Genomic DNA, 20,905 nt, shown 5'->3' with positions numbered 1-20,905 from the left:
CTGATTTACTCTCACAAACAATATCTAACTATCTTTCTATCATCTTTTTTCCCCCAAAACCCAGGTTACATAGTGACAGTGGTACTTTTTTCCTGCCTCATACTGTCCCCTCCAAAATCATTCAGCCAATGCTTACATGACAGTTTAACTGGGCTTCAGCCGAAGTTAATCATTCCCTGTAATTAGGATAATCAGTGGATTTGCATGAAAAATCTATTTTTAAAATATCCCTTTATTGTAGTCTTTAATTTTTAAATTTTTGTTACCTGTTTTTGGCAGTTCTTTGTTTCACATTATTTTTCCAAGTATCACCACACTTGAACAAAATTTGCTAACGTGTCTTTTTATGTCTTTACAGAACTGAATTGTCAAACTTCTCATTCAAAAGAACCTTGCACAATAAGCTGTATAATGCTCAATTTTTCTGCCTTAGACAGATGAATGACTGAGTCAGCTTTATTTGTAAAAGACCTAAATATTTCAAAGCAGATATTTAGTGACTCTGGGGAAAAATGTGTTCCTTCTTTGGTTTTTAACATTTAGGTTGATTGTTGTATTATTTTAATAATAATAATTATTATTATTTTAAAGAACATAGATTTCTTATATTCTAGTGATTTTGTGACATACATCTCATACTGATTTGAACTCATTTGTTGCTGTTCAGTTGCTCAGTTGTGTCCAACTCGTTGCAACCCCATGGACTGCAGCACGCCAGGCTTCCCTGTCCTTCACTATCTCCTGGAGTTTGCTCAGACTCATGTCTGTTGAGTCAGTGATGCCATCCAACCATCTCATCTTTTGTCCTCTCCTTCTCCTCCTGCTCTCAATCTTTCCCAGCACCAGGGTTTTTTCCAATGAGTTGGCTCTTTGCACCAGGTGGCCAAAGTACTGGAGCTTCAGCATCATTCCTTCCAATGAATATTCAGGGTTGATTTCCTTTGGGGTTGACCGGTTTGATCTCCTTCAATCCAAAGAACTCTCAAGCATCTCAGAAGCATCAATTCTTCGGCACTCAGCCTTCTTTATGGTCCAAATCTCATATCTGTACATGACTACCAGAAAAACTTTGATTCTACAGACTTTTGTTGGCACAGTGATGTCTCTGCTTTTTAATATGCTGTCTAGGTTTGTCATAGCTTTCCTTCCAAGGAGCAACCATCTCCTAATTTCGTGGCTGCCGTCACTGTCCACAGTGATTTTGAAGCTCAAGAAAATAAAGTCTGTCACTGTTTCCACTTTTTCACCATCTATTTGCCATGAAGTGATGAGAGCAGATGCCATGATCTTAGTTTTTTGAATGTTGATTTTAAGCCAGATTTTTCACTGTCCTTTTTCACCCTCATCAAGAGGCTCTTTTGTTCATTTGATGTTACAGTCATGAGCTTTGCTACTATACTTTGTAAATTATTCTGCCTCTGCCTTCAAGAAACATAGTCTCAGTTACAAGTGAGCAGGAATATGTATCTTATTATATTTATATATAGGGAAAAATGATAGAAATAGAAACCTAAGAATGAAAAAAATCATATAATCCAATCATTCAATTAATCTATAGTTATTAAGTGGAGAAGGCAATAGCACCCCACTCCAGTACTCTTGCCTGGAAAATCCCATGGACGGAGGAGCCTAGTAGGCTACAGTCCATGGGGTCGCGAAGAGTCCGACACGACTGAACGATTTCACTTTCATTTTTCACTTTCATGCATTGGAGAAGGAAATGGCTACCCACTCCAGTGTTCTTGCCTGGAGAGTCCCAGGGATGGGGGAACCTGGTGGGCTGCTGTCTATGGGGTCGCACAGAGTCGGACACAACTAAAGTGACTTAGCATAGCATAGCATAGCATAGTTATTAAGAACTTTCTTACAGTTTAGTATAGAATCTCTCTTATAATAAAATAACTGGTATTACAACCAGAAATGAGGCTGATTTTTGTTTTCCCAAATGGTATCTATATATTCCAGTCTCATTCTGTTAAAAATTAAAAAAATAATTTTTCAGATATTACAAGCATAATAAAAACATTTTCCAGACTTCTGCCTATAGCAACTAAGTTTCATCCATTTACATTAGATAATTTTCTTTCTCATATGATTTAATAAATTATTTTTATAAAATTGCAAATAATTTTTTTGTGTCTATACTCATTTAACTGTTAACATTTAACTCTCTCTCCATTCCCCTACAACTTAATTTGTAACCTTAATATATATCTTCAATTTAAGATTCTTTGAGGTGTGGAATATCTTTAAATATCATTTTGGATGGCTTCTGCCAGAATGTCAACTAAAAATAGGTACTTTAGTAAGGGCCATTTTTGTCTGATCATGGCATTTTTGGCAAATGACCTACTTTAATGTTGTTACAGTTTCTCAGCCTCCTTGGAGAATGGTCAAGTCATATTCCATTATATGTTGAAGAGAGTAAGCATACATGCATGGATAGAAACAAAGTTTTTTAGAAACGGGCTTGAGAAAAGTTATAGATACAATATGGTCTAATTGATAAGACATGGGTCAGCACAGGAATTCAACTGAATCTTTCTTTAAGGCAGGATTTATTTTTACGTTATTCTTAAAGTATACTTAAAATTGTGTGATATTTGATAAAAAATCGATTTATTTTTTAGTTTTATGTAAGAAAAGAGCATCACATGGTATTATTTCTGTAATTTGCTTGCATCACACAAGTTTAAGTATTGATGAATAAATCTATGTGTAAATATTTCAGAATGTATTTCACCATTCTGTGGTAAATGGACATTGAAACTACTTTTAAGCTTTGATAACTATAATACTGCTATAAATACTCAGATACATGATTCCTGGTACATATGTGCCATGGTTTCTCTAAAGTGTATATCTAACCACTGGATCAGAGGATTCAAAGTTCATTTTTACCTGATATTAACACATTGGTTTTCAAAGTGGTTGTGCCACTTTATAATTCCACCAATAGTATGTATGAGAGTCCAATTCTCTATCTCCTCTGAACACATGAGACTGTCAAATCCTCAATGTTTGCTTTTTGGAGGTATAAAGCATTATTCCATTATGATCTTAATTTGCATTTTCTTGATGTTGACAAGACTGACCTTTTTACATGTATAATAGACATTAGTATTTCTTTGTATAAAATGTTTGTTCAAGTAGTTTATCCATTTTTCAGTGTTCTATTTTTTGTCTTTATATTACTTATTGGTAGGAATTTGTTATATTTTTTGGATGTTATTTTTTTTTGTCTTTGCCAAATATTTTCTTCTAATCCACAGTCTCTCTTTTTATATTACTTCTGGTGCTTTCACATGAATAGAAATTTTAAATTTTTATGTATTTAAGTATTTTAGTTAGTACAAAGAAAAACAAGAGGGTTGTTTTTGTACTTTAACCTTATATGTTACAAGATGGCTAAATTCACTCATTACCTCCAGAATTTTTTTGTAAACACATCACAATCTTCCACATAAAACATGTTTTCTGCAGGTAAATATAATTTACTTATTTTCAGTCTACGTGTCTTTCTCTTTCTTATCTTATTATATTAGAAGAGGTTCCCAAGTAGTGAAGATATTTGTCTATGCTTTCAAGAGGTTTAGAGTTTTAGCTCTTCCTTTGAGAGCTTTAACCTGTTATTTGGTTAATTTTCATATCTGGTTTAAGATAGCAGTTCAACTTAATTTGTTGACATGTGGCTATCCATTTGTCTGGTCTTGAAAAGAGTATTCTTTTCTCCTTTAGAGTGCTCAGCACTCTTGACAAAAATCAACAGAATATAAATGTAAAGGTTTATTTCTGGACTCTAACTTCGATCCATTGATCTCTATCTATATCCTATTAATTAAGCTAAATGCAAGTCTTAATTAATGTAGTTTTGTAGTATGCTTTGAAATTGGATAGGGTAAGTACAGAGTGCTCTATTTCCCCCCGCCACCCCCCCCCCCCACCCCCAGTATGCTTTGGCTATCCTGAGTTACTTGCATTTCCCATATGAATTTTAAGCTTTAAATTTCTGCAAAAAAGCCAGCTGGGATTTTGACCAAGATTGTGTTTAAGAGACAGGATGGCAATACTCACCAAACTGATCTAACAATGTTAAGTTTTCTAATCGGTAAACACTTTTCATTTATTTAGGTCACCTTTAAGTTCTTTTCATGATATTTTGTAATTTTTGTAATTCCTTTGTTAAATGTTTCATGAGGTTATTATTATTTTGATACTAATGTGAATGGAATTGCTCTCTTAGTTTCATTTTTTGAATAGTTTCTAATGGGTAGAAACAAAACTATTTCTCATATATTGCAACCTTGCTGTATTTGCATATTAGCTCTAGTAGTGTTTTAGTGGACTCAGAATTTCCTACATGCAAGAAATATGCAAATATAAGTTTTACTTCTTCCTTTTTAGTATGGATCCATTTTTTTTTACTCTTCCCCAGTTACCCTGAATAAAACCTCCAGTAAAATGTTAAAAGTTCCATCTTAATGGCTCACTGTCATTTCCTTTAAGAGCCTCATATAAGTGCTTAGCCGTAAGTCCAAACTTGGGAATCCCAATATGACAAAACCCAGCCATTCCCCAGAATCCACACAATTGCCATCTGGTAGTGAGAACAGCTACTCTAGGTAATACTTTCCTTCTATTTGCAGTAAATCTGTTTGCCCTTTTGATAATTCAAATCGTATATATCTTAAAATTGGTTGAAAATGTATGCTTTTATATTCCTAGTCTACCAAAAAGTTTAAAGTGAGGATTATATTTTGGTCTGAAGCTTCCTTAATTTTACTAGCAATTAGTATATCATCCACATATTGGATTAAAACTCCATTAATTGGAGATCCCTGAATTCCTTGGTTAAGGCTTCCCCCAAAATAGGTGGCAGCAGGGAGGGGCATGCTAAAATCCTTGTGGCAATACCATCCAAAAAATATTGCTTTATATTAGTCTCTGGATCATCCCATTCACAGGCAAACAATTCTTGGGACTCAGGGATATGTAGTAAAAAGCATCTTTTAAATCCAGAACTATAAACCAGCAGTAGGCTCTAGATAAAGTTGTTCACAAAGCATATGTATTTGGCACCACAGGATATATATCCTCTACAGTTTGGTTAATGGCTTTCAAATGTACAAAAATGATAATCTCTGATCCTGAGCTTTTGTTATTTATTTATTGGCCGTGTCACATGGCTTGTAGGCTCTTAGTTCCCTGACCAGGTATTGAACCTGGATCACACGATTTCCCTTGTAGCTCAGCTGGTAAAGAATCCATTTGCAATGCAGGAGGCCTGGGTTCTATCCCTGGATTGGGAAGATCCCCTGGAGAAGGGAAAGGCTATCCACTCCAGTATTCTAGCCTGGAGAATTCCATGGATCGCAAAGAGTTGGACATGACTCAGCAACTTTCACTTTCACTTTCTTTCACAGATCACAGCAGTGAAAGCCTGGAATCCTAACCAGAAGCCCGCTAGGGATCCTTCTCTGAGTTTTTGTATAAGCAGGATTGGAGGGTTATGTGGGGGTTAAGAAAGTCAGATTACTTTGCGTATAAGAAATGGGGCTATCAATGGCTTTATACTTTCCTCCACATGCTTCTTTTAAAGGGTATTTCTTTGGAGTCCTGGCACCTGGAGGAATTTTTACTACTATTGGGTCAGCCGTCTTAGTTCTTACTGCCCTCCTGTCATCCCAAACATCTAGACTTTCCTTCCTGAAATTTTTCAGGAATTTCAGGTTGGTGTTTTTCTCCCTATTAGAACAGTTTGGAGAGCTTCATCTTTTTAGGATCATCTCAGTAGGACAGCATTTTATTTATCAAACTATATGAGCTTCCCTGGTAGCTCTGTTGGTAAAGAATCTGCCTGCAATGCAGGAGTCCTGGGTTCAGTCCTTGGATCGGGAAGATCCCCTGGAAGAGGGAATGGCAAACCAGTCAAGTATTCTTGCCTGGAAAATCTCATGGACAGAGGAGCTTGGTGGGTTATAGCCCATGGGGTCGCAAGAGTCAGACACGACTTAGGGACTAAACCACTACCATCATAGATCAAAAGTAGAAAACAGTGAGTGACATATACAAATCCCCTGGGGTAGACCTTGGTCATCCAGACCTGTGGGAACTTGTCTTGAGGGATGTTGCCCTGCCTGAGGCAGAGGAGCCCCTGGACTAAATTATGTACTCTGGTGAGTACAGGGAAGGGGGACCAATCCCTTTTGATGATCCAGAAAGAAGGGTACAAGGCCAGAGCTGGACGTGCAGCTCTAGGATGGTTGGTGAAAACCTCAGGGGCACTTGCAGAGATTCCTCCCTTCATATAGGGAGAGAACTAAAAGAAACTCCACAGGAGGAGTCAAGGCCATCATTAGGCTCTGGCTCAGGCAAGACAGGCATTTTCTGAAGGTTTTCCCTCTGAATCAGAATTTCACATCTCTTTTGCAAATCCTTGAAGTGCAGTGAAGTTAAGTGAATGAAAGTCCCTCAGTCGTGTCCGACTCTTTGCAACTCCATAGACTGTACCTGCCAGGGTCCTCTGTCCATGGGATTCTCCATGCAAGAATACTGGAATGGGTTGCCATTTCCTTCTTCTTCTATAAATACCCAGTTTGGTTTTGCTGCTGAAAAATGTATTTAATAACTTGGAAAAACCAGTTGAAGTGAAATATGTGACCCCATTACTTGTACATGCCTATTCTTAATCTGAGGAAAGTGGATAACCACAGTGCAAGGCAGAGATGATGGTAGAACAGCCAGGAGTCTTCCATCACTGGAGGAAAAATAAGCCCTTTAGTGAAACTGAGCTCTGCAGCTCGCTGATAAGATTTCCTCCATAGTAGTGCTCAAAATAGTTTGCTTGTTGGCTAGCAAAAATACCAAGAGCCTAGAAAGGCCTTTCCTCACATTCATGGGGTGGGTCTGGTGTCATCCAGCAGAAACTCAAGGTCTGGGTGATGCAACGTTGGCTGTACCCTTGAGTTTACAGGAGATGAAGGAAGGCACCAGTCTGGGGTTCAAAGCACACTTTTTTATAGGAAGTACCTGAGCACAGTAGAGCCCTGCCCTCCTCACCATCTCTTCACCTTAATGCTGGTTCTGAGGGGTTAGCCCACCCCTCCAAGAGTGAAGGTTTAGAAAGAGAGAGAGAGCACCTGGGTGGGCACACAACCCCTACATCAAAGCTCGGTCATTATCCTAAGTTTTAAACCCAAGAGCTGGGAATGGATTGCAAATGGATTGCAAATGGATTGTTACTCCCCTCAAAAAGAAGAAGGAAATGAAACAGCCTCAATAGGCATGAGAGAGAAAGTAAGAACCTTAGGATTTAGAAACCAGTTCCTAGTTTGGTTTGGTTTCTGGAAAGAAACAAGCCAACGTAGCAGTGACTTGGCTATATGAAGTCCCCGAGACACCACTGAAGAGAATGACAATCTCAAAAATGACCAGCTCAGATGTGAGGACTCATTCAGGGAACACTGGAAAGCTTTCCATTAGAGATGGTTGTCAGAAGTATAGCCCAGGCTCTGTCTCACTCACCACCTTGAAAGCTTACCTGATGAGGAGGGTAGAAGAGGTGACCATATCACCCTGAAGAAAGTGAAGTGAGGAGGCTGCCTGAGATTCAAAGCTGCATTTGACAGAGGATACAGGTTGAGACAGTGAAGGCCAGGGAAGCCTGGGATGCTGCAGTGCATGGGGTTGCAAAGAGTTGGACACAACTGAACAACTAAACAGTTTGAAATAATCAAGTGCTCACTTCTTCCAGAGCATGTTGGGGTTTAATCTTCCTAGTAGAAAATCAAAGCATTTTACCTCCCCAGCAGAGACCACAGACAAGCAAATCAAGACATCTGGGCAATTTCCAGGTAGAAAGCACTCACCTCAAAGCCGCCTCCACATTATAGCCCGTGGCATTGAGCGCCATCACCAATGTTTGTTCCTACTGGCAGAGTTTCCTTTCTTACATACATATGTTGTTGTTTGTCATTGAAGTATGTCTGACGTTTTGCAACTCCCGAGACCATAGCCCTCCAGACTCCTCTGTCCATGGGATTTTTCAGGCAAGAATACTGTAGTGCGTAGCCATTTCCTTCTCCAGGGCATCTTCCTGACCCAGGGATGGAATCTGTGTCTACTGCATTGGCAGCCTGATTCTCTACTGCTCAGCCACCAGGGAAGCCCTGCATACATATACACACACACCCTTAAAAGCAGTTTAATGCCTGCTAGCTTGGCTTATACAAAAGAAGGTTAAAATTCTCAGTGAGGAAAAAGCAAAATGTATTCAATTGTATAAAGGCTTCTTCCCTTTCAACAAACAGGGATAAAGACCAACCCCTGTAGAAAGCAAAATTTCTAGTCAGAGAGCGACGTCTTCTCCTGAATCAGAGGACCCTCATTAATATCAGGTGTAGGGACTTCTTACGGGTCCAGTGGGTAAGACACTGTCTTCCAATGCAGAGGATGCAGGTTTGATCCCTGGTCAGGGAAGACTCCACATGCCTTCTGGCAACTAAGCCCGTTTGCCGGAATTACTGAGCCTGCACTCTAGAGCCTGTGAGCTGCAAGGGAGACAGGACACAGCCAAAATTAAAATAGATAAATAAAAAAAAATTTTTATATATCAAGTTTAATACTTTTCTGCAGTCATTCCAAGAGCCAATGGCTATTAACCAAGCCTAACAAAATAGACACAGACAAGCATGGACAAAGAAATCCAAAAGCCTGGGACCCAATCCTTTGAGTACCTCAGCAGCTGTAAGCTTTTATTCCCACCCTACCTTGTGGAAGTGTTTGTCCCTCCATCCTGTCCGGCTCTGTGGACTGTAACTCATTAGGCTCCTCTAATCCAGGCCAGAATACTGGAGTGGGTTTTCATTCTCTTCTCCAGGGGATCTTCCCGACCCATGGATTGAACCAGGGTCTCCTGAATGGCAGGAAGATTCTTTACTGTCTGAGCCACCAGGGAAGCCACACCACCCTCCCTTAGGGTGGGAATCTAACAATCCTGAGAAAGTTTCAGTACAATTTCAGCACAGGCACTTTTTAACAAGGTTACTCACCCGAAAGACGTGTGATCCTGGAGCAGTTTCTTCTCTCAAAAGTGAAAGCAGCATCAAGTAGCCTGGAGAGCAGCAGCAGGATACAGGAACGTGACTGCTGACCCCTAGACCAGTTTGGTCTGGATGGCCACTTAGGGTCAGTGATAAGGGTCCACATGCTGCCAGGGGCCACAGTGCCTCTGGTGCCTTTGGCAGACAGTCACAAGATTTCTGTCCCTTAGGGTCACCAAAATCTTTACCTAGCAAGGGCTCCCTGCCCACTGCACACAGAAGCCAATACCAAGGTACCAGCTTTTGAGAAGATAAAAGTGTATTGCAAGGTTGACTGGCTGTCTCTTGCATCCAGGGCTCAGGATGAAATTTGGGGGATTAGGGAAATTTTAAACTTGGAACCTTATTGGCTAGTCTTGAACCTGATTGGGTTAGTCCATATAAGCTCTCCCTGCTTCTGGAAGCCAGATTTTCCTGATTGAAGAACTTCTCATTTCTTGAAAGCCTCAAGTAGCAACATTTCTGTCCTATTGAGTCCCACAAACCAAAGATTCTTGATCCTGCAGTTATTCTGGAGATAAGGGTTCCTGTCTTACACATGCCCAGTGCTGTCTCTGTGAAATAACTCAAGGTTTCATTAACCAACAGTCTACTCAAGGAAGCAAGACCCCTTTAAGCTGGTGCTATTTCCATTTGATTAATCAATGATACATTTAAGAATATGAAACTAGGTAAAGCTGGTCAATATTTTACCTGCTGTTTAAAATTTAATAAGCTTAATGTTATTTTTGCTATTGTAACTATAACTGATCTTAGCCATATGTCTAAACTTTTTATTAATTATAAAAATGTTTATATTAATCTTCACTGAACTGCTAAACTCATTTATTATAATCATTTAAATTGACTGTATTTTCTTCATTCACAATCATATCACTTGTGGCTAATAACAATTTTTCTTCTCTTTTGAACCTTATACCATTCATTTGCTTACATTTGTCTTACTGTATATTGTTCAATAGATCTAGGTCTGAGTCACTATCTCAGTCTAATATTGATAATTTGCATAAGGGCAATCTTGGATTTTGACTTAGCTTATAGCTGAACAGTAGAGATTCTGGTTTTAGCTCTGATATATTCTTAATTTATTTTGATCTTACAATGTTTATTATCCATAAATACAGTCATGCAATAATAGGCATGTTTTCTCTCATTTCTAGATATTTTAAAGTTAGATATCAAATTTTCAATGTATCTAATACACAATAGTGGCAGTAGACATAGGTCTATGAAAATAATCTTGATGAAAAGAATGCTTTCTGACAATAATATTTTCCTAATATAAATGATCTCTTCATTAGGAACTGGTGCGCTTATGTACATACCAGATTATCTCCAACAGTGATACTGGACAACCAAGTCACTTATGTTCCAAGTGGCAGAGGGCCCTGTGGATGGACCGGTGGACCCTGTCCTCAAAGGTATGTATTGTTTCTTGAAAATACCCACTGCTTATACCATAATCATGTGTGGCCTGGAATATGCAAAGAAAGTCAACCATACCAAGTACATGTATGTACAGTAGGGTCAGGGTAGAGCCATCACACTAAACTACATGTGTGATCTTTAGTTAAAATGGACAAACTAATTATCCTTGCATCCGGTCCCATCACTTCATGGCAAATAGATGGGGAAATAGTGGAAACAGTGGCTGACTTTATTTTGGGGGCTCCAAAATCACTTCAGATGGTGATTGCAGCCATGAAATTAAAAGATGCTTACTCCTTGGGAGGAAAGCTATGACAAACATAGACAGCATATTAAAAAGCAGAGACATTACTTTGTCCACAAAGGTCTGTCTAGTCAAGGCTATGTTTTTTCCAGTAGTCATGTATGATATAAGAGTTGGACTCTAAAGAAAGCTGAGTGAAAGAATTGATGCTTTTGAACTGTGGAATTGGAGAAGATTCTTGAGAGTCCCTTGGACTGCAAAGAGATCCAACCAGTCCCTCCTAAAGGAGATCAGTCCTGGGTGTTCATTGGAAGGACTCATGCTAAAGCTGAAACTCCAATACTTTGGCCACCTGATGCAAAAAGCTGACTCATTGGAAAAGACCCTGAAACTGGGAAAGATTGAAGGCAGGAGGAGAAGGGGGCGACAGAGGATGAGATGGTTGGATGGCATCACCGATTCAATGGACACAGGTTTGGGTATTCTCCGGGAGTTGGTGATGAACAGGGAAGCCTGGTGTGCTGTGGTTCATGGGGTCACAAATAGTCAGACACGACTGAGCAACTAACTGAACTGAACTGCCACTTATGGGTGTTTTTAGCATATGTGAGATAAATGGAGTAATATGCTTAGCCTAGTGCCTGGTACTTTGTGGGTTTTTAATAAATGTTAACTCTTATGTTTGTTTCTATTTTTATTATTACTATTACTTATATTCTATGACTAGACCAGCAATCCTTTAATTCCATGAAATTCATATGGTTCTAAAGGTTTATTAATAATTTCCCTTTCATACTAGGCTAAAGAGAAGCCCATAACTTGGCAAGCCACTAATTGCAATTATGCATGGTAAAGCAGCTAAGTAGGTTCTCTCTTCTTGTGTCTATTTTAATGACTTATGTTATTTAGGGTTTTTTTTAATTATGTAATTTTCCTAAAATGTGAGGCTGAGTGATAAATTTTCTGAATTTATGCAGTCACAGTAGCTCAGCTGGGGGTGTTTCAGGAAAGCCTGCAATAAAAACTAAAATTGTTATTCAGGCCAAGATGGCTAATGTTATGCAAATTTTCATACAAATAACTCAGGCAATGAATCAGTCTGAAACAGTGTGCAGTAAGGATGCATAAAACCAAGGTGTTTCTTAGTGCCTAAGGGCATAGCTAAGGTTCAAGGTCCAAAGAGCTAAGCACATCTTAGGGATTTGGGAGACCTGAGCTCCAGTTCTTCTTCCGGCATTTACTCCCTTTATGACAATTTCCTAGTCAACATGCAATACAAAGAAAGGACTGTTAATTCTTTAGTAGTGAAAATATCACTAGAGTAACCCCAATTACACTGCCCTTCTGAGTTTAAGGTGAGCTTTTTTTTTTCTCTTTGAACAAACTAGAAATATGTATCTTTGTTCTCATTTTTTAATCTTTCTCTACATTTGAGTGAATCTCTCCATGTACTTTTTATTTCAGTACAAAAGCAACATTTGCCAGTTTTTCTTTGTTCGAGCCACATGCACCAGGGATACAGTTTGTCAAAGCAGGAACAGTTGTCTTCAACAGTAATGCAACTAACTGCTTGACTTCACCCTGATAAACTCTAGAGTCTTTGCCCAAACTGCCTTACTCCCTGTTTAGCATTAGCTGCTGGACTAGAGATGCTATTTCACTGGACAGAGTTATTTGCTGATTATAATTTACAGAAATAAATACAGATAAATGATTAGCCTACTTTCAGAGATGGAAGAAGTCTTATAGCTCATTTTAAAACTGAGAAATAATTTCACACATAATTAATCACCCATCAAGTTATCACAGAAACTAAGATCCAGCCTGTTATAATACATTTCCCCACATAATCAGGGTTTATCCATGATACTGGCTACTGTTGTCTCCACATAGTCATATGTGACAAATTCAGATAATAATAAGTTCCTCATCAGCAAGCCGGGGCAATAATTCTGTCCTCATAGAACTAATATGGGGATTAAACAAGATAATACAAACCAATTTCATAGACCCATTTAATAAGAAGTATTACCTAAATACTAAAGTCATAGGGATAAGAATCGTGTGACCAAGTTGTATTTATGATTTACACTTACATATTTAAAGCTTGCAATTTAGTACCATTCGCTATTTATTAATATATTGATTATTAACTTGAAATGCTATTGTTTCTTCATTTCCCTTTCATGGTTTCTTCTCAGAAACATTTTCTCATTTTAGATCCTTTTCTCTCTCTCTCCCTCCCCTCCTTCCCCTCCCTCTCTTCTTCCCTCTCTCTCTCCCTCTAAGAGAGATACTACATAAGAGAAATAATAGGTAGTATAATTTAAAAACTTGAGAGATAAGAAAGTACAGGTTAAAATCATAGTGGCTATCATATTTTTGATCAGATCACTGATACCTAACTTGTTTCAAGTTGTTTAATATTTATCTGGAGGAAAACAGATTCTTTTAACCCTAATGATATAAAAATAGTAAGAACTAAAACTAATTATTCCCATTAGCTATTTAAACATTAGAATTAAAATAGATTTTAACATTGGTTTAGTGAAAAGCATTATCAAGGGAAAAATTGTAGTATCTTTAGAAAACATAATGATAGGTATAAATTTTAAATAACAAAAAGAGTATAAGCCTTAATTTTTTTATAATGTATTTAAAGAACTCTAAGTTTGACAGTAATATTGATGATGAACATTATTATAATAAGAAGAATAACAGATAACACTCAACATAAGCTTATTATATTCCAAGCATCATTTTCCACTTTTATTCCAACTAATAATTTAATGTGAGACAAATAAACTGTTTTCCCCCAATTGGGCTCCTCTCCTCTAGATCTCAGAAGATACCAAATTCTGTGTACAGGATGCAACATAAGATTGTTACCTCATTAGAATGGAAGTGCTGTCCTGGATTCAGCGGACCAAAATGCCAGCTAAAAGGTATCCAGTTTCGATGCATGAGACAGGATGCTCAGGGCTGGTGCACTGGGATGACCCTGAGGGTGGGATGGGGAAGGAGGTGGGAGGGAGGTTCAGGATGGGGAATACATGTACACCCATGGCTGATTCATGTGAATATATGGCAAAACCACCACAATATTGTAAAGCAATTAGCCTCTAATTAAAATTTTAAAAATGGTATATTCTAATAGTAATTTCATAATCACAATGAGAAGCATAAAACTACTAAAGAATAAGCAACTGATTCCAAAGGAGTTGTGTCTTCTCTTTTGAACCCAAGTAAATTAACATGAAGTGAAACTACCAAGACTTACTATTTTAGAGCTTCCTAATGTGGGGGCTACTCCAGCACCCTAAAATATCATAAGCTATCCTTTAAATTCTTTAATATTTGTATTGGTTTCATATTATGAATAATTGGAGATCTGTCTAAATATTTTAATTTCCCTTAGCTCTGTGGCATCAACAGTGCCTTATTAAAATATCAGAAATCCTAACTTTATTTTTTAAGTAAACTGTCTTTAGAAGTGACCCTATGTAAAATTAAAATCACCTTCCAGTTTTGTTCCAGTTCAATCATTTGAAATAATATCATCTATAAGTGAAATTCTGCTTTTTAAAACTGATCCTAATGGAGCCATTTTTAAACAAAGTTTAAGGATTTTCTGGTGGCAAGCCTGATCAAATGCATGGTAACCTGCTATGGTCTAACATCCATGTGACTGTTATTTTGCTTTGGGCTTTAAATAGGTTTCCTTTGAAAAATAAAATACTGCATCAGAATACATATTTTAAATGAATGAATATTACAAGAAAGGCCATTAGCAGTAGCAGGGAATTCAATCAACAGTGTAAGAGACTGTGATTAAAAATTAATGTAAGTGTGGAGAAACCATTATGATTCACATTAAAAAAAAAGAAAGTTGTAATATAAAAGCTCTAGGAAACTTGCAGTTTAGTTAAGGATATTATATATGGTTCTTCTAGCCCATTCATTGAGAATCTGTAGGCAAATTTCACTGTACTGCTATTTTATTCTGGATCTGGACTGAATTTCAGAAATGTTATTTAATACATTTTCAGAGTATAGCATCAGGTAAAACAAAGTTTTAAGCAGAATATAATCTATACCAAAAATATTTGCAAACAAGGTAATTTAGCGTGTTCTAAAAAAACTCAAAATATGATCCAGCTTTCAAAGGATTTCTGATTTCCATCAGGTACACAAATATACTCTCTGTGGTAAAACATATTTGTTTATAGACTGTATATGTCAGACGGTTAAGAGTTCTGGAGAATATTTAGTACTCTGTTCTAAAGTCTACAGTTCATTTTTATATTTCTCTTATGAAAAAAGATCCTTAGGATTATTAATTCCATTCAGTTCAGTTCAGTCACTCAGTTGCGTTATCATTTCTTAAATATCCAGCGTTTGTTCAGAAGGGTTCACAATATACCCTTCTGGAAATTTTGAATGTCATTGCACGTCCTATTGTACCTAATGGACTGAATGCAGACATGTAGCAGTAAGAGGAGCCTGTATGTCAAAGAATGTCATGGTCTCCAGTTGATGAGGACTATGTTCCTTCATGCTTCTTCCTTTTATACCTGCTAATGGATTATTAATCACTAAAGGTGGACTGTTTATGCCCAGGAGGAAAAAGCACAGAATTGCATCATTATAAATATACACACACAATAAAAAAAAGACTAGTTGACAGTTTTGAATACCTACTATGTACTGTTTCCCCCTTTTTTCAAAGTATTATATGAAATATTTAAACTGAATCCAAACGGGATTTGCTTTGTTTTTTTAACAACACCCTCTGGTATAATGGAAGCAACCTGTGGATACCTTTAATACTAGATTCTCAAATCATATCTTGAATCCCCATTAACAAACACATTCCACAACAGTTCTGACTCTGACTTTCCATCACGATAGTGTAACTAGAATTATGCAGGTATCTGCTGGTTAAGCTGCCGTGGGCAGGTCTTCTTTCCATTGAAATCTAGATTAGGAATAATTTTCCGATGGCAGATGTGCCCGTTGTGTCATTTTGCCATACAATCAACCCTAATACAAGTGTGATTCCAAGGGAACCTACTGTTGCTCCCTACAGTATCCTGACCATCCCAGTCTTCACTTTTATTGCAGTACATAAAAGCTGTTGAATTTTTCATTAGTGCAGTTGATGCACTGGTAGTATCAAGAAATACTGTGTCCCTTTGTCCCTTGAACCATTCTTCATTATCTCATCTATCCTTGGGGCAGGGGTTGGGGGATGTGGGGGGAGTGCACACATTTTCCTTCTGATTCCTACCCAGTTACATAAAGGTACTCCTCCGCTTTTCATCACTCCTTATATATGTGCCAACAGTCTTTTATTCATATGTGGGAGAGAAAATTGTCAGGTTTCCTTTGACAGCACTCTCCATGCTGTCTTATATGACAAGCAGCTCCAAATATGGCAAGAACAATCAGTGTGGCTGATCCATTCTTTAAATCCCTTCAGAGCCCTCAAGGGTTTGAAAGAACCTGGGTATGTAGCTATAATTACTTCCGTGTCAGTCCTTTACAAGAGGGAATTATTTTATTCATAGAAAATTTGTAAAGTATTACATGAATTTCATAAATCCTTGTTTCCCCACAACTTCCCTTCCCACAACAAAATTAACTTCATAATAGAAAAAGTAACAATTTTAATTAAAATTGCACTAGGGAGGTCTTTTTAAATATAAAATCAATAGATCAGAAAATGGAATTGCTGGCAACTATGCTCTCATTTATTTCTCCTGCTTCACTTTCTACCCTTCTCTTTTTCTGTCTCTCTCTCTTTCAATAGACCAATCCCCAACCTGTTAGGAAAGGATGTGTGATCCAAAGTCCATGGGGGCAAAAGAATTTGAAAAGGAAAACAGGTACATGTTTATGTATAACTGAATCACTTTACTGTACACTTGAAGCCAGCACAACATTGTTAATCACCTATATACCAATATAAAATAAAGCATTAAAAAGAACAAAACCCATGGAGCATTTCTTTCTGTGGTCTTATTCTCCAACATACTATTTATATTATTACTAACTTTCCACACATTCTCTTTTTGCTGCAACTCAGAGAATCAAAATTCTGGTAAGAAGTTCTATTAAAATATTAGTCACACTCTTAAGAAGAAACTAAGTTTTAAAAAGCGTAAGTGAATATAGAGTTTTGTTGGGAAGAAAAAGGAGCACCAAGTCCAATATCAAAGTAACATTTTTATATATTTTACATTTGTTACACCTTTCTTGAGGGTCAGCAAGCTTGTCTTCACAAAGTGACCTAGATTTGTAATATGGTATCCAAGATATGTTTTGAAATATCAGTAATGACATACTTTCTAAGACAGTTTTATAAACTTTGCAATAATGTGCTTTTCAAGTAGATGTCTCTGAAATGCTCTGAAGTAGTTAAAGGAAATTTTGGCTTGCTCTAATAACACAAAGGACAGGGATTTAAGTTCAAATAATGTTAGCGAGGAGGGGAAAAAAACTTCTCTAAAAATCTGTTTTTAAAAAAATGCAGTCAGCTTTAATCAGATCCTCTATCTAGTAAAAAGGTATTTTATAAAACTTTTCTAAAATATATCATAGTTATTATGAATGTTTAAAATGTAATTAGTTGGTTATTAGAATAAACAGGCCCTGCCATATATTATGAATATATAAAAAATATTTCTTTTCATAAGTGTGCACTAACTCAATAAATTATGTAAGAGCTATTATGCTATTTTAAATATGGGGCTTCTCTAGTAAGATTATTTTGAAAATTACTTCAATTAATATACCATAAAAGTTACAATATTTGAAACGAAAAAAACTACATTTCTTATATTTTTGCATATCTAGTTCTTGGTGGTGATTAACGCCTTCCCCTGAAAAAGAATATTACCTCCTCTGCTCAATGATAGTATGATACGTTTAGTCAAAAAACACAATGTACTTTTGTTGCATCAAACTGTATTCTTCTATTTAGCTACTAAATCTCAGTAAATGTTTACATATGTACTCAACATCATCATGCAGTGTTCAGTTGATATCAAAGGATCAGCTGGAAACTGGCCTTGTCAAACCACACAGAAAGGTGTCTGGTTCTAAGGTGGAGAGAGCAAGCTTCCTCATTACTGAGATGCCATTAATGACTTCCTCTATATGCCTCAAAAGCCTAGAAGGAAGAAAAACTCAAAAATAACACCCCGCTAATTAAAAGAAAAAAAGGAAAATCACCTAATAAAGGGATGGTTGCTCTTGACACTTGCTGACCTTGCTTCTCTTAAGCCCTGATCCACCAAGATCAGAGATTCTAGTGCAAGGAAAAAAAGAGTAATTATATTGGGGAAAGAGAAAAAAGAAATCCAATTTTTAAAATACATTGAACTTTTTAAAAATCAGAAGAACATAAAGATCTGGGTAGAATTATTCTACTTAAATAAATGTCCTTCTATCTTAGCACCAATCTCTTAGAAAGGATCAAGAAAAAAAGAAATTTGTACCTATGGAATAAAACAAAGGTCTCTGCTTAAGTGCAAGATGAGAAGATTGCCTGGAAAACCTAGAATCGTGGCAGTCCTGTGGTAGAGAATACATAAGGAAGACAGAAAGATTGCTAAATGAAAAAATAAAAGAGCATCGATCAACCAGGAATTTTATCACAGGAGAGTAACTGACTCCACTCTCAGAGATCCTATCAGTGCTTCTCCACCATCTAAATCCCGAGAAATAAATTGGGATGAATGCAAGTATTGAACTCCAGTCAACAAATAGAACTAAGAAAAGATAACAAACTATTGAATTTGTTAAACAGGCATTTCAGGTTTTTAACAGCCTTGGCAGAGACCCCATCCAATGAATTCCACAGAAAAGAGGTTCATACAACAATTGGATCTCAAAGATCTTTTGTGGTGCTTAATGGTTGTTTCTTTTACTTACGAGTAAAATTCTTCATCCATTTCCTCCTAAAACAATTAATTAAAATAACTATAGCTAAGAGCAAATGCGAAGTTTTATGCACACACACACACACACATGAAATCACATTAGTTTTTGTCATTCAATATTGAAAGGGTTTCTTTCCACTTACATTTTCTTTCAAATCTTAAAGAATTTTAAAACTTTAAAAAATATAGAAAAATATTCCTAGATTTCTTAAGAATCTCCATACCATCCTCCATAGTGTCTGGAAACTCAAACAGGGCTCTGTATCAACCTAGAGGGGTGGGATGGGGAGGGAGATAGGAGGGAATTTCAAAAGGGAGGGGATTATGTTGAGTTTTGACAGAAAACAACAAAATTCTGTAAAGCAATTATCCTTAAATAAAAAGTAAATTAATTAAATATATATATGGAGAAATATTAACTGTTATTTCATAAAAAATATTTCCACATGCTGGAGAACGAAGCACCAAAGATGAGTATGCAAGAAAACTAAAGACTTCAGTCAATATTTGTGTGTTAATCTCTATCCTTTTTGGTTTATTTGTCTTTTTCTTCCTGAAGTGTTAGTCACTCAGTCATGTCCGACACCTTGTGAACCCCATGGACTGTAGCCTCTGTCCATGGAATTCTCTAGGCAAAGATACTAAAGTGGGTAGCCAGTCCCTGCTCTAGTGGATCTTCCAGACCAAGGGATCAAACCTGGGTCTTCCACATTGCAGGCAGATTCTTTACCATCTGAGACTTTCTGAAAGCTTTATTTAATTCTGTTCTCCCATTTTCTTATTCTAAAGTTTTTTCTTATCTTTTTATTTCTAATTTGCTGATTTGCTCTAGTATGTCACTTACTATTCTCTCATTGGCTATGCAATAGCATTTTTCCAGATTGCATGAATGAAACTTACTTGAAATTCTTTTGACCCTAAGGTGAATAGAAAATTACACTTAAATTCTTTTTGTATACCTCTTTTCTGTTCTTGACCCTTTACCTCTTACCTAGGTTTGTTTTTACTTCTTGCACATTCAGGATCTGGCCTGGAGTAAGTGGCAAAGAGACAACCATAATTGGATGAAGTACTCTGCCTCAAATAGGACCCAACACACATAGAATACCCTTCACTTCCTCTTGTGTGAGTGTGTGTGTGTGTGCGTGTGGATGACTCTCTTTTTGCTGGTACTTTCCAAATCAGGAACATTCAATGAAATAGAATGGTACAGTCTCCACATTAAATATGCAACATTTACTACTTTGTAAAGAGAAGAGACTCAATTTCATTAAAATATAATGCAATATAAAATAATGCCCTATAATTTGTAATGAAAACTTTTAGCATTGTATTTTAAACCCTTGGGAATGTACTGTGTAAAATGCTATTGCAATTTTTATTGAGGTTACTCCACTTTAGTCAGGATCATGATTGTCTCAATTAATCTGCCTCTTGATTATACTGATGGGATGGCAAGAGGCAGGGGTTATATTCAAGTTAGTTATGACAACTAACTTGGTATCAATTAATATATAAATCAATATAAAAATCAAAAATTAAGAATATTACTTTATTTTCTTAAGTTACTCCTGGAGGAGGAAATGGCAACCCACTCCAGTGTGTATGTTACTTATATTATAAAACTATATACCAAGTAATATAAATCATAACACAAATCAGTCATTGTATCATTCAAATAAATTCTAAGCAATTTATTAATTTCTATAAATTATTGATACACTCTTTTTTTTTGACATGGATGACACCAGCTAAATGATCTCCCCGTCAGAGATATGATTTAATATAGGTAGCTGCCTCAATCTGTTTTAAAGACTTCTTCATCAGATTTAGAGCCATGAGTGACATGAAATCTCAGTAAGTTTATAATTTCTTTTAACATCAATGGTATTGCCACATGACTGAATTATCTACTAGACACCACTGAGTTAACAGTGACTGCATTATGTTTTTTCATTATTTCTGTGTGTATTCTAAAATATTCAATATATTTATTATTAACTAAATCATAAAAATTCTTATAGGAATGTCCTATTTAATCAGTTCATAGAGCTCTGCAAACATTTAATCAAATTTAGGGCATCATAAATCAAGGCACTTAAACATTATACTTTTGAGTTTTGTCATAAAAATTTCATTTTCACATAAGTTATTAGAAAATCTGTATTTTCTCATGTAATTTCTCC

The 20,905-nt window shown here is 36.6% G+C and overlaps 1 protein-coding gene across 3 annotated transcripts in view; it reads left to right on the top strand.

The window, feature by feature from the left end:
• Positions 1 to 20,905, top strand: part of MMRN1 (multimerin 1) — a 75,953-nt gene that overhangs the window by 11,458 nt on the left and 43,590 nt on the right. For all 3 annotated transcript variants that reach the window (XM_044946228.2, XM_006066275.4, XM_006066274.4), the window contains exons 2-3: positions 10,403 to 10,522; positions 13,612 to 13,718. In XM_044946228.2, the coding sequence (XP_044802163.2) occupies positions 10,403 to 10,522; positions 13,612 to 13,718 (227 nt within the window). The remainder of the gene's footprint in view (positions 1 to 10,402; positions 10,523 to 13,611; positions 13,719 to 20,905) is intronic.

Source organism: Bubalus bubalis, chromosome 7 (genome assembly GCF_019923935.1).
Source record: "Bubalus bubalis isolate 160015118507 breed Murrah chromosome 7, NDDB_SH_1, whole genome shotgun sequence".
In the NCBI taxonomy this organism is placed as follows: Eukaryota; Metazoa; Chordata; class Mammalia; order Artiodactyla; family Bovidae; genus Bubalus; species Bubalus bubalis.
This window is presented reverse-complemented; position numbering and strand designations above follow the sequence as displayed.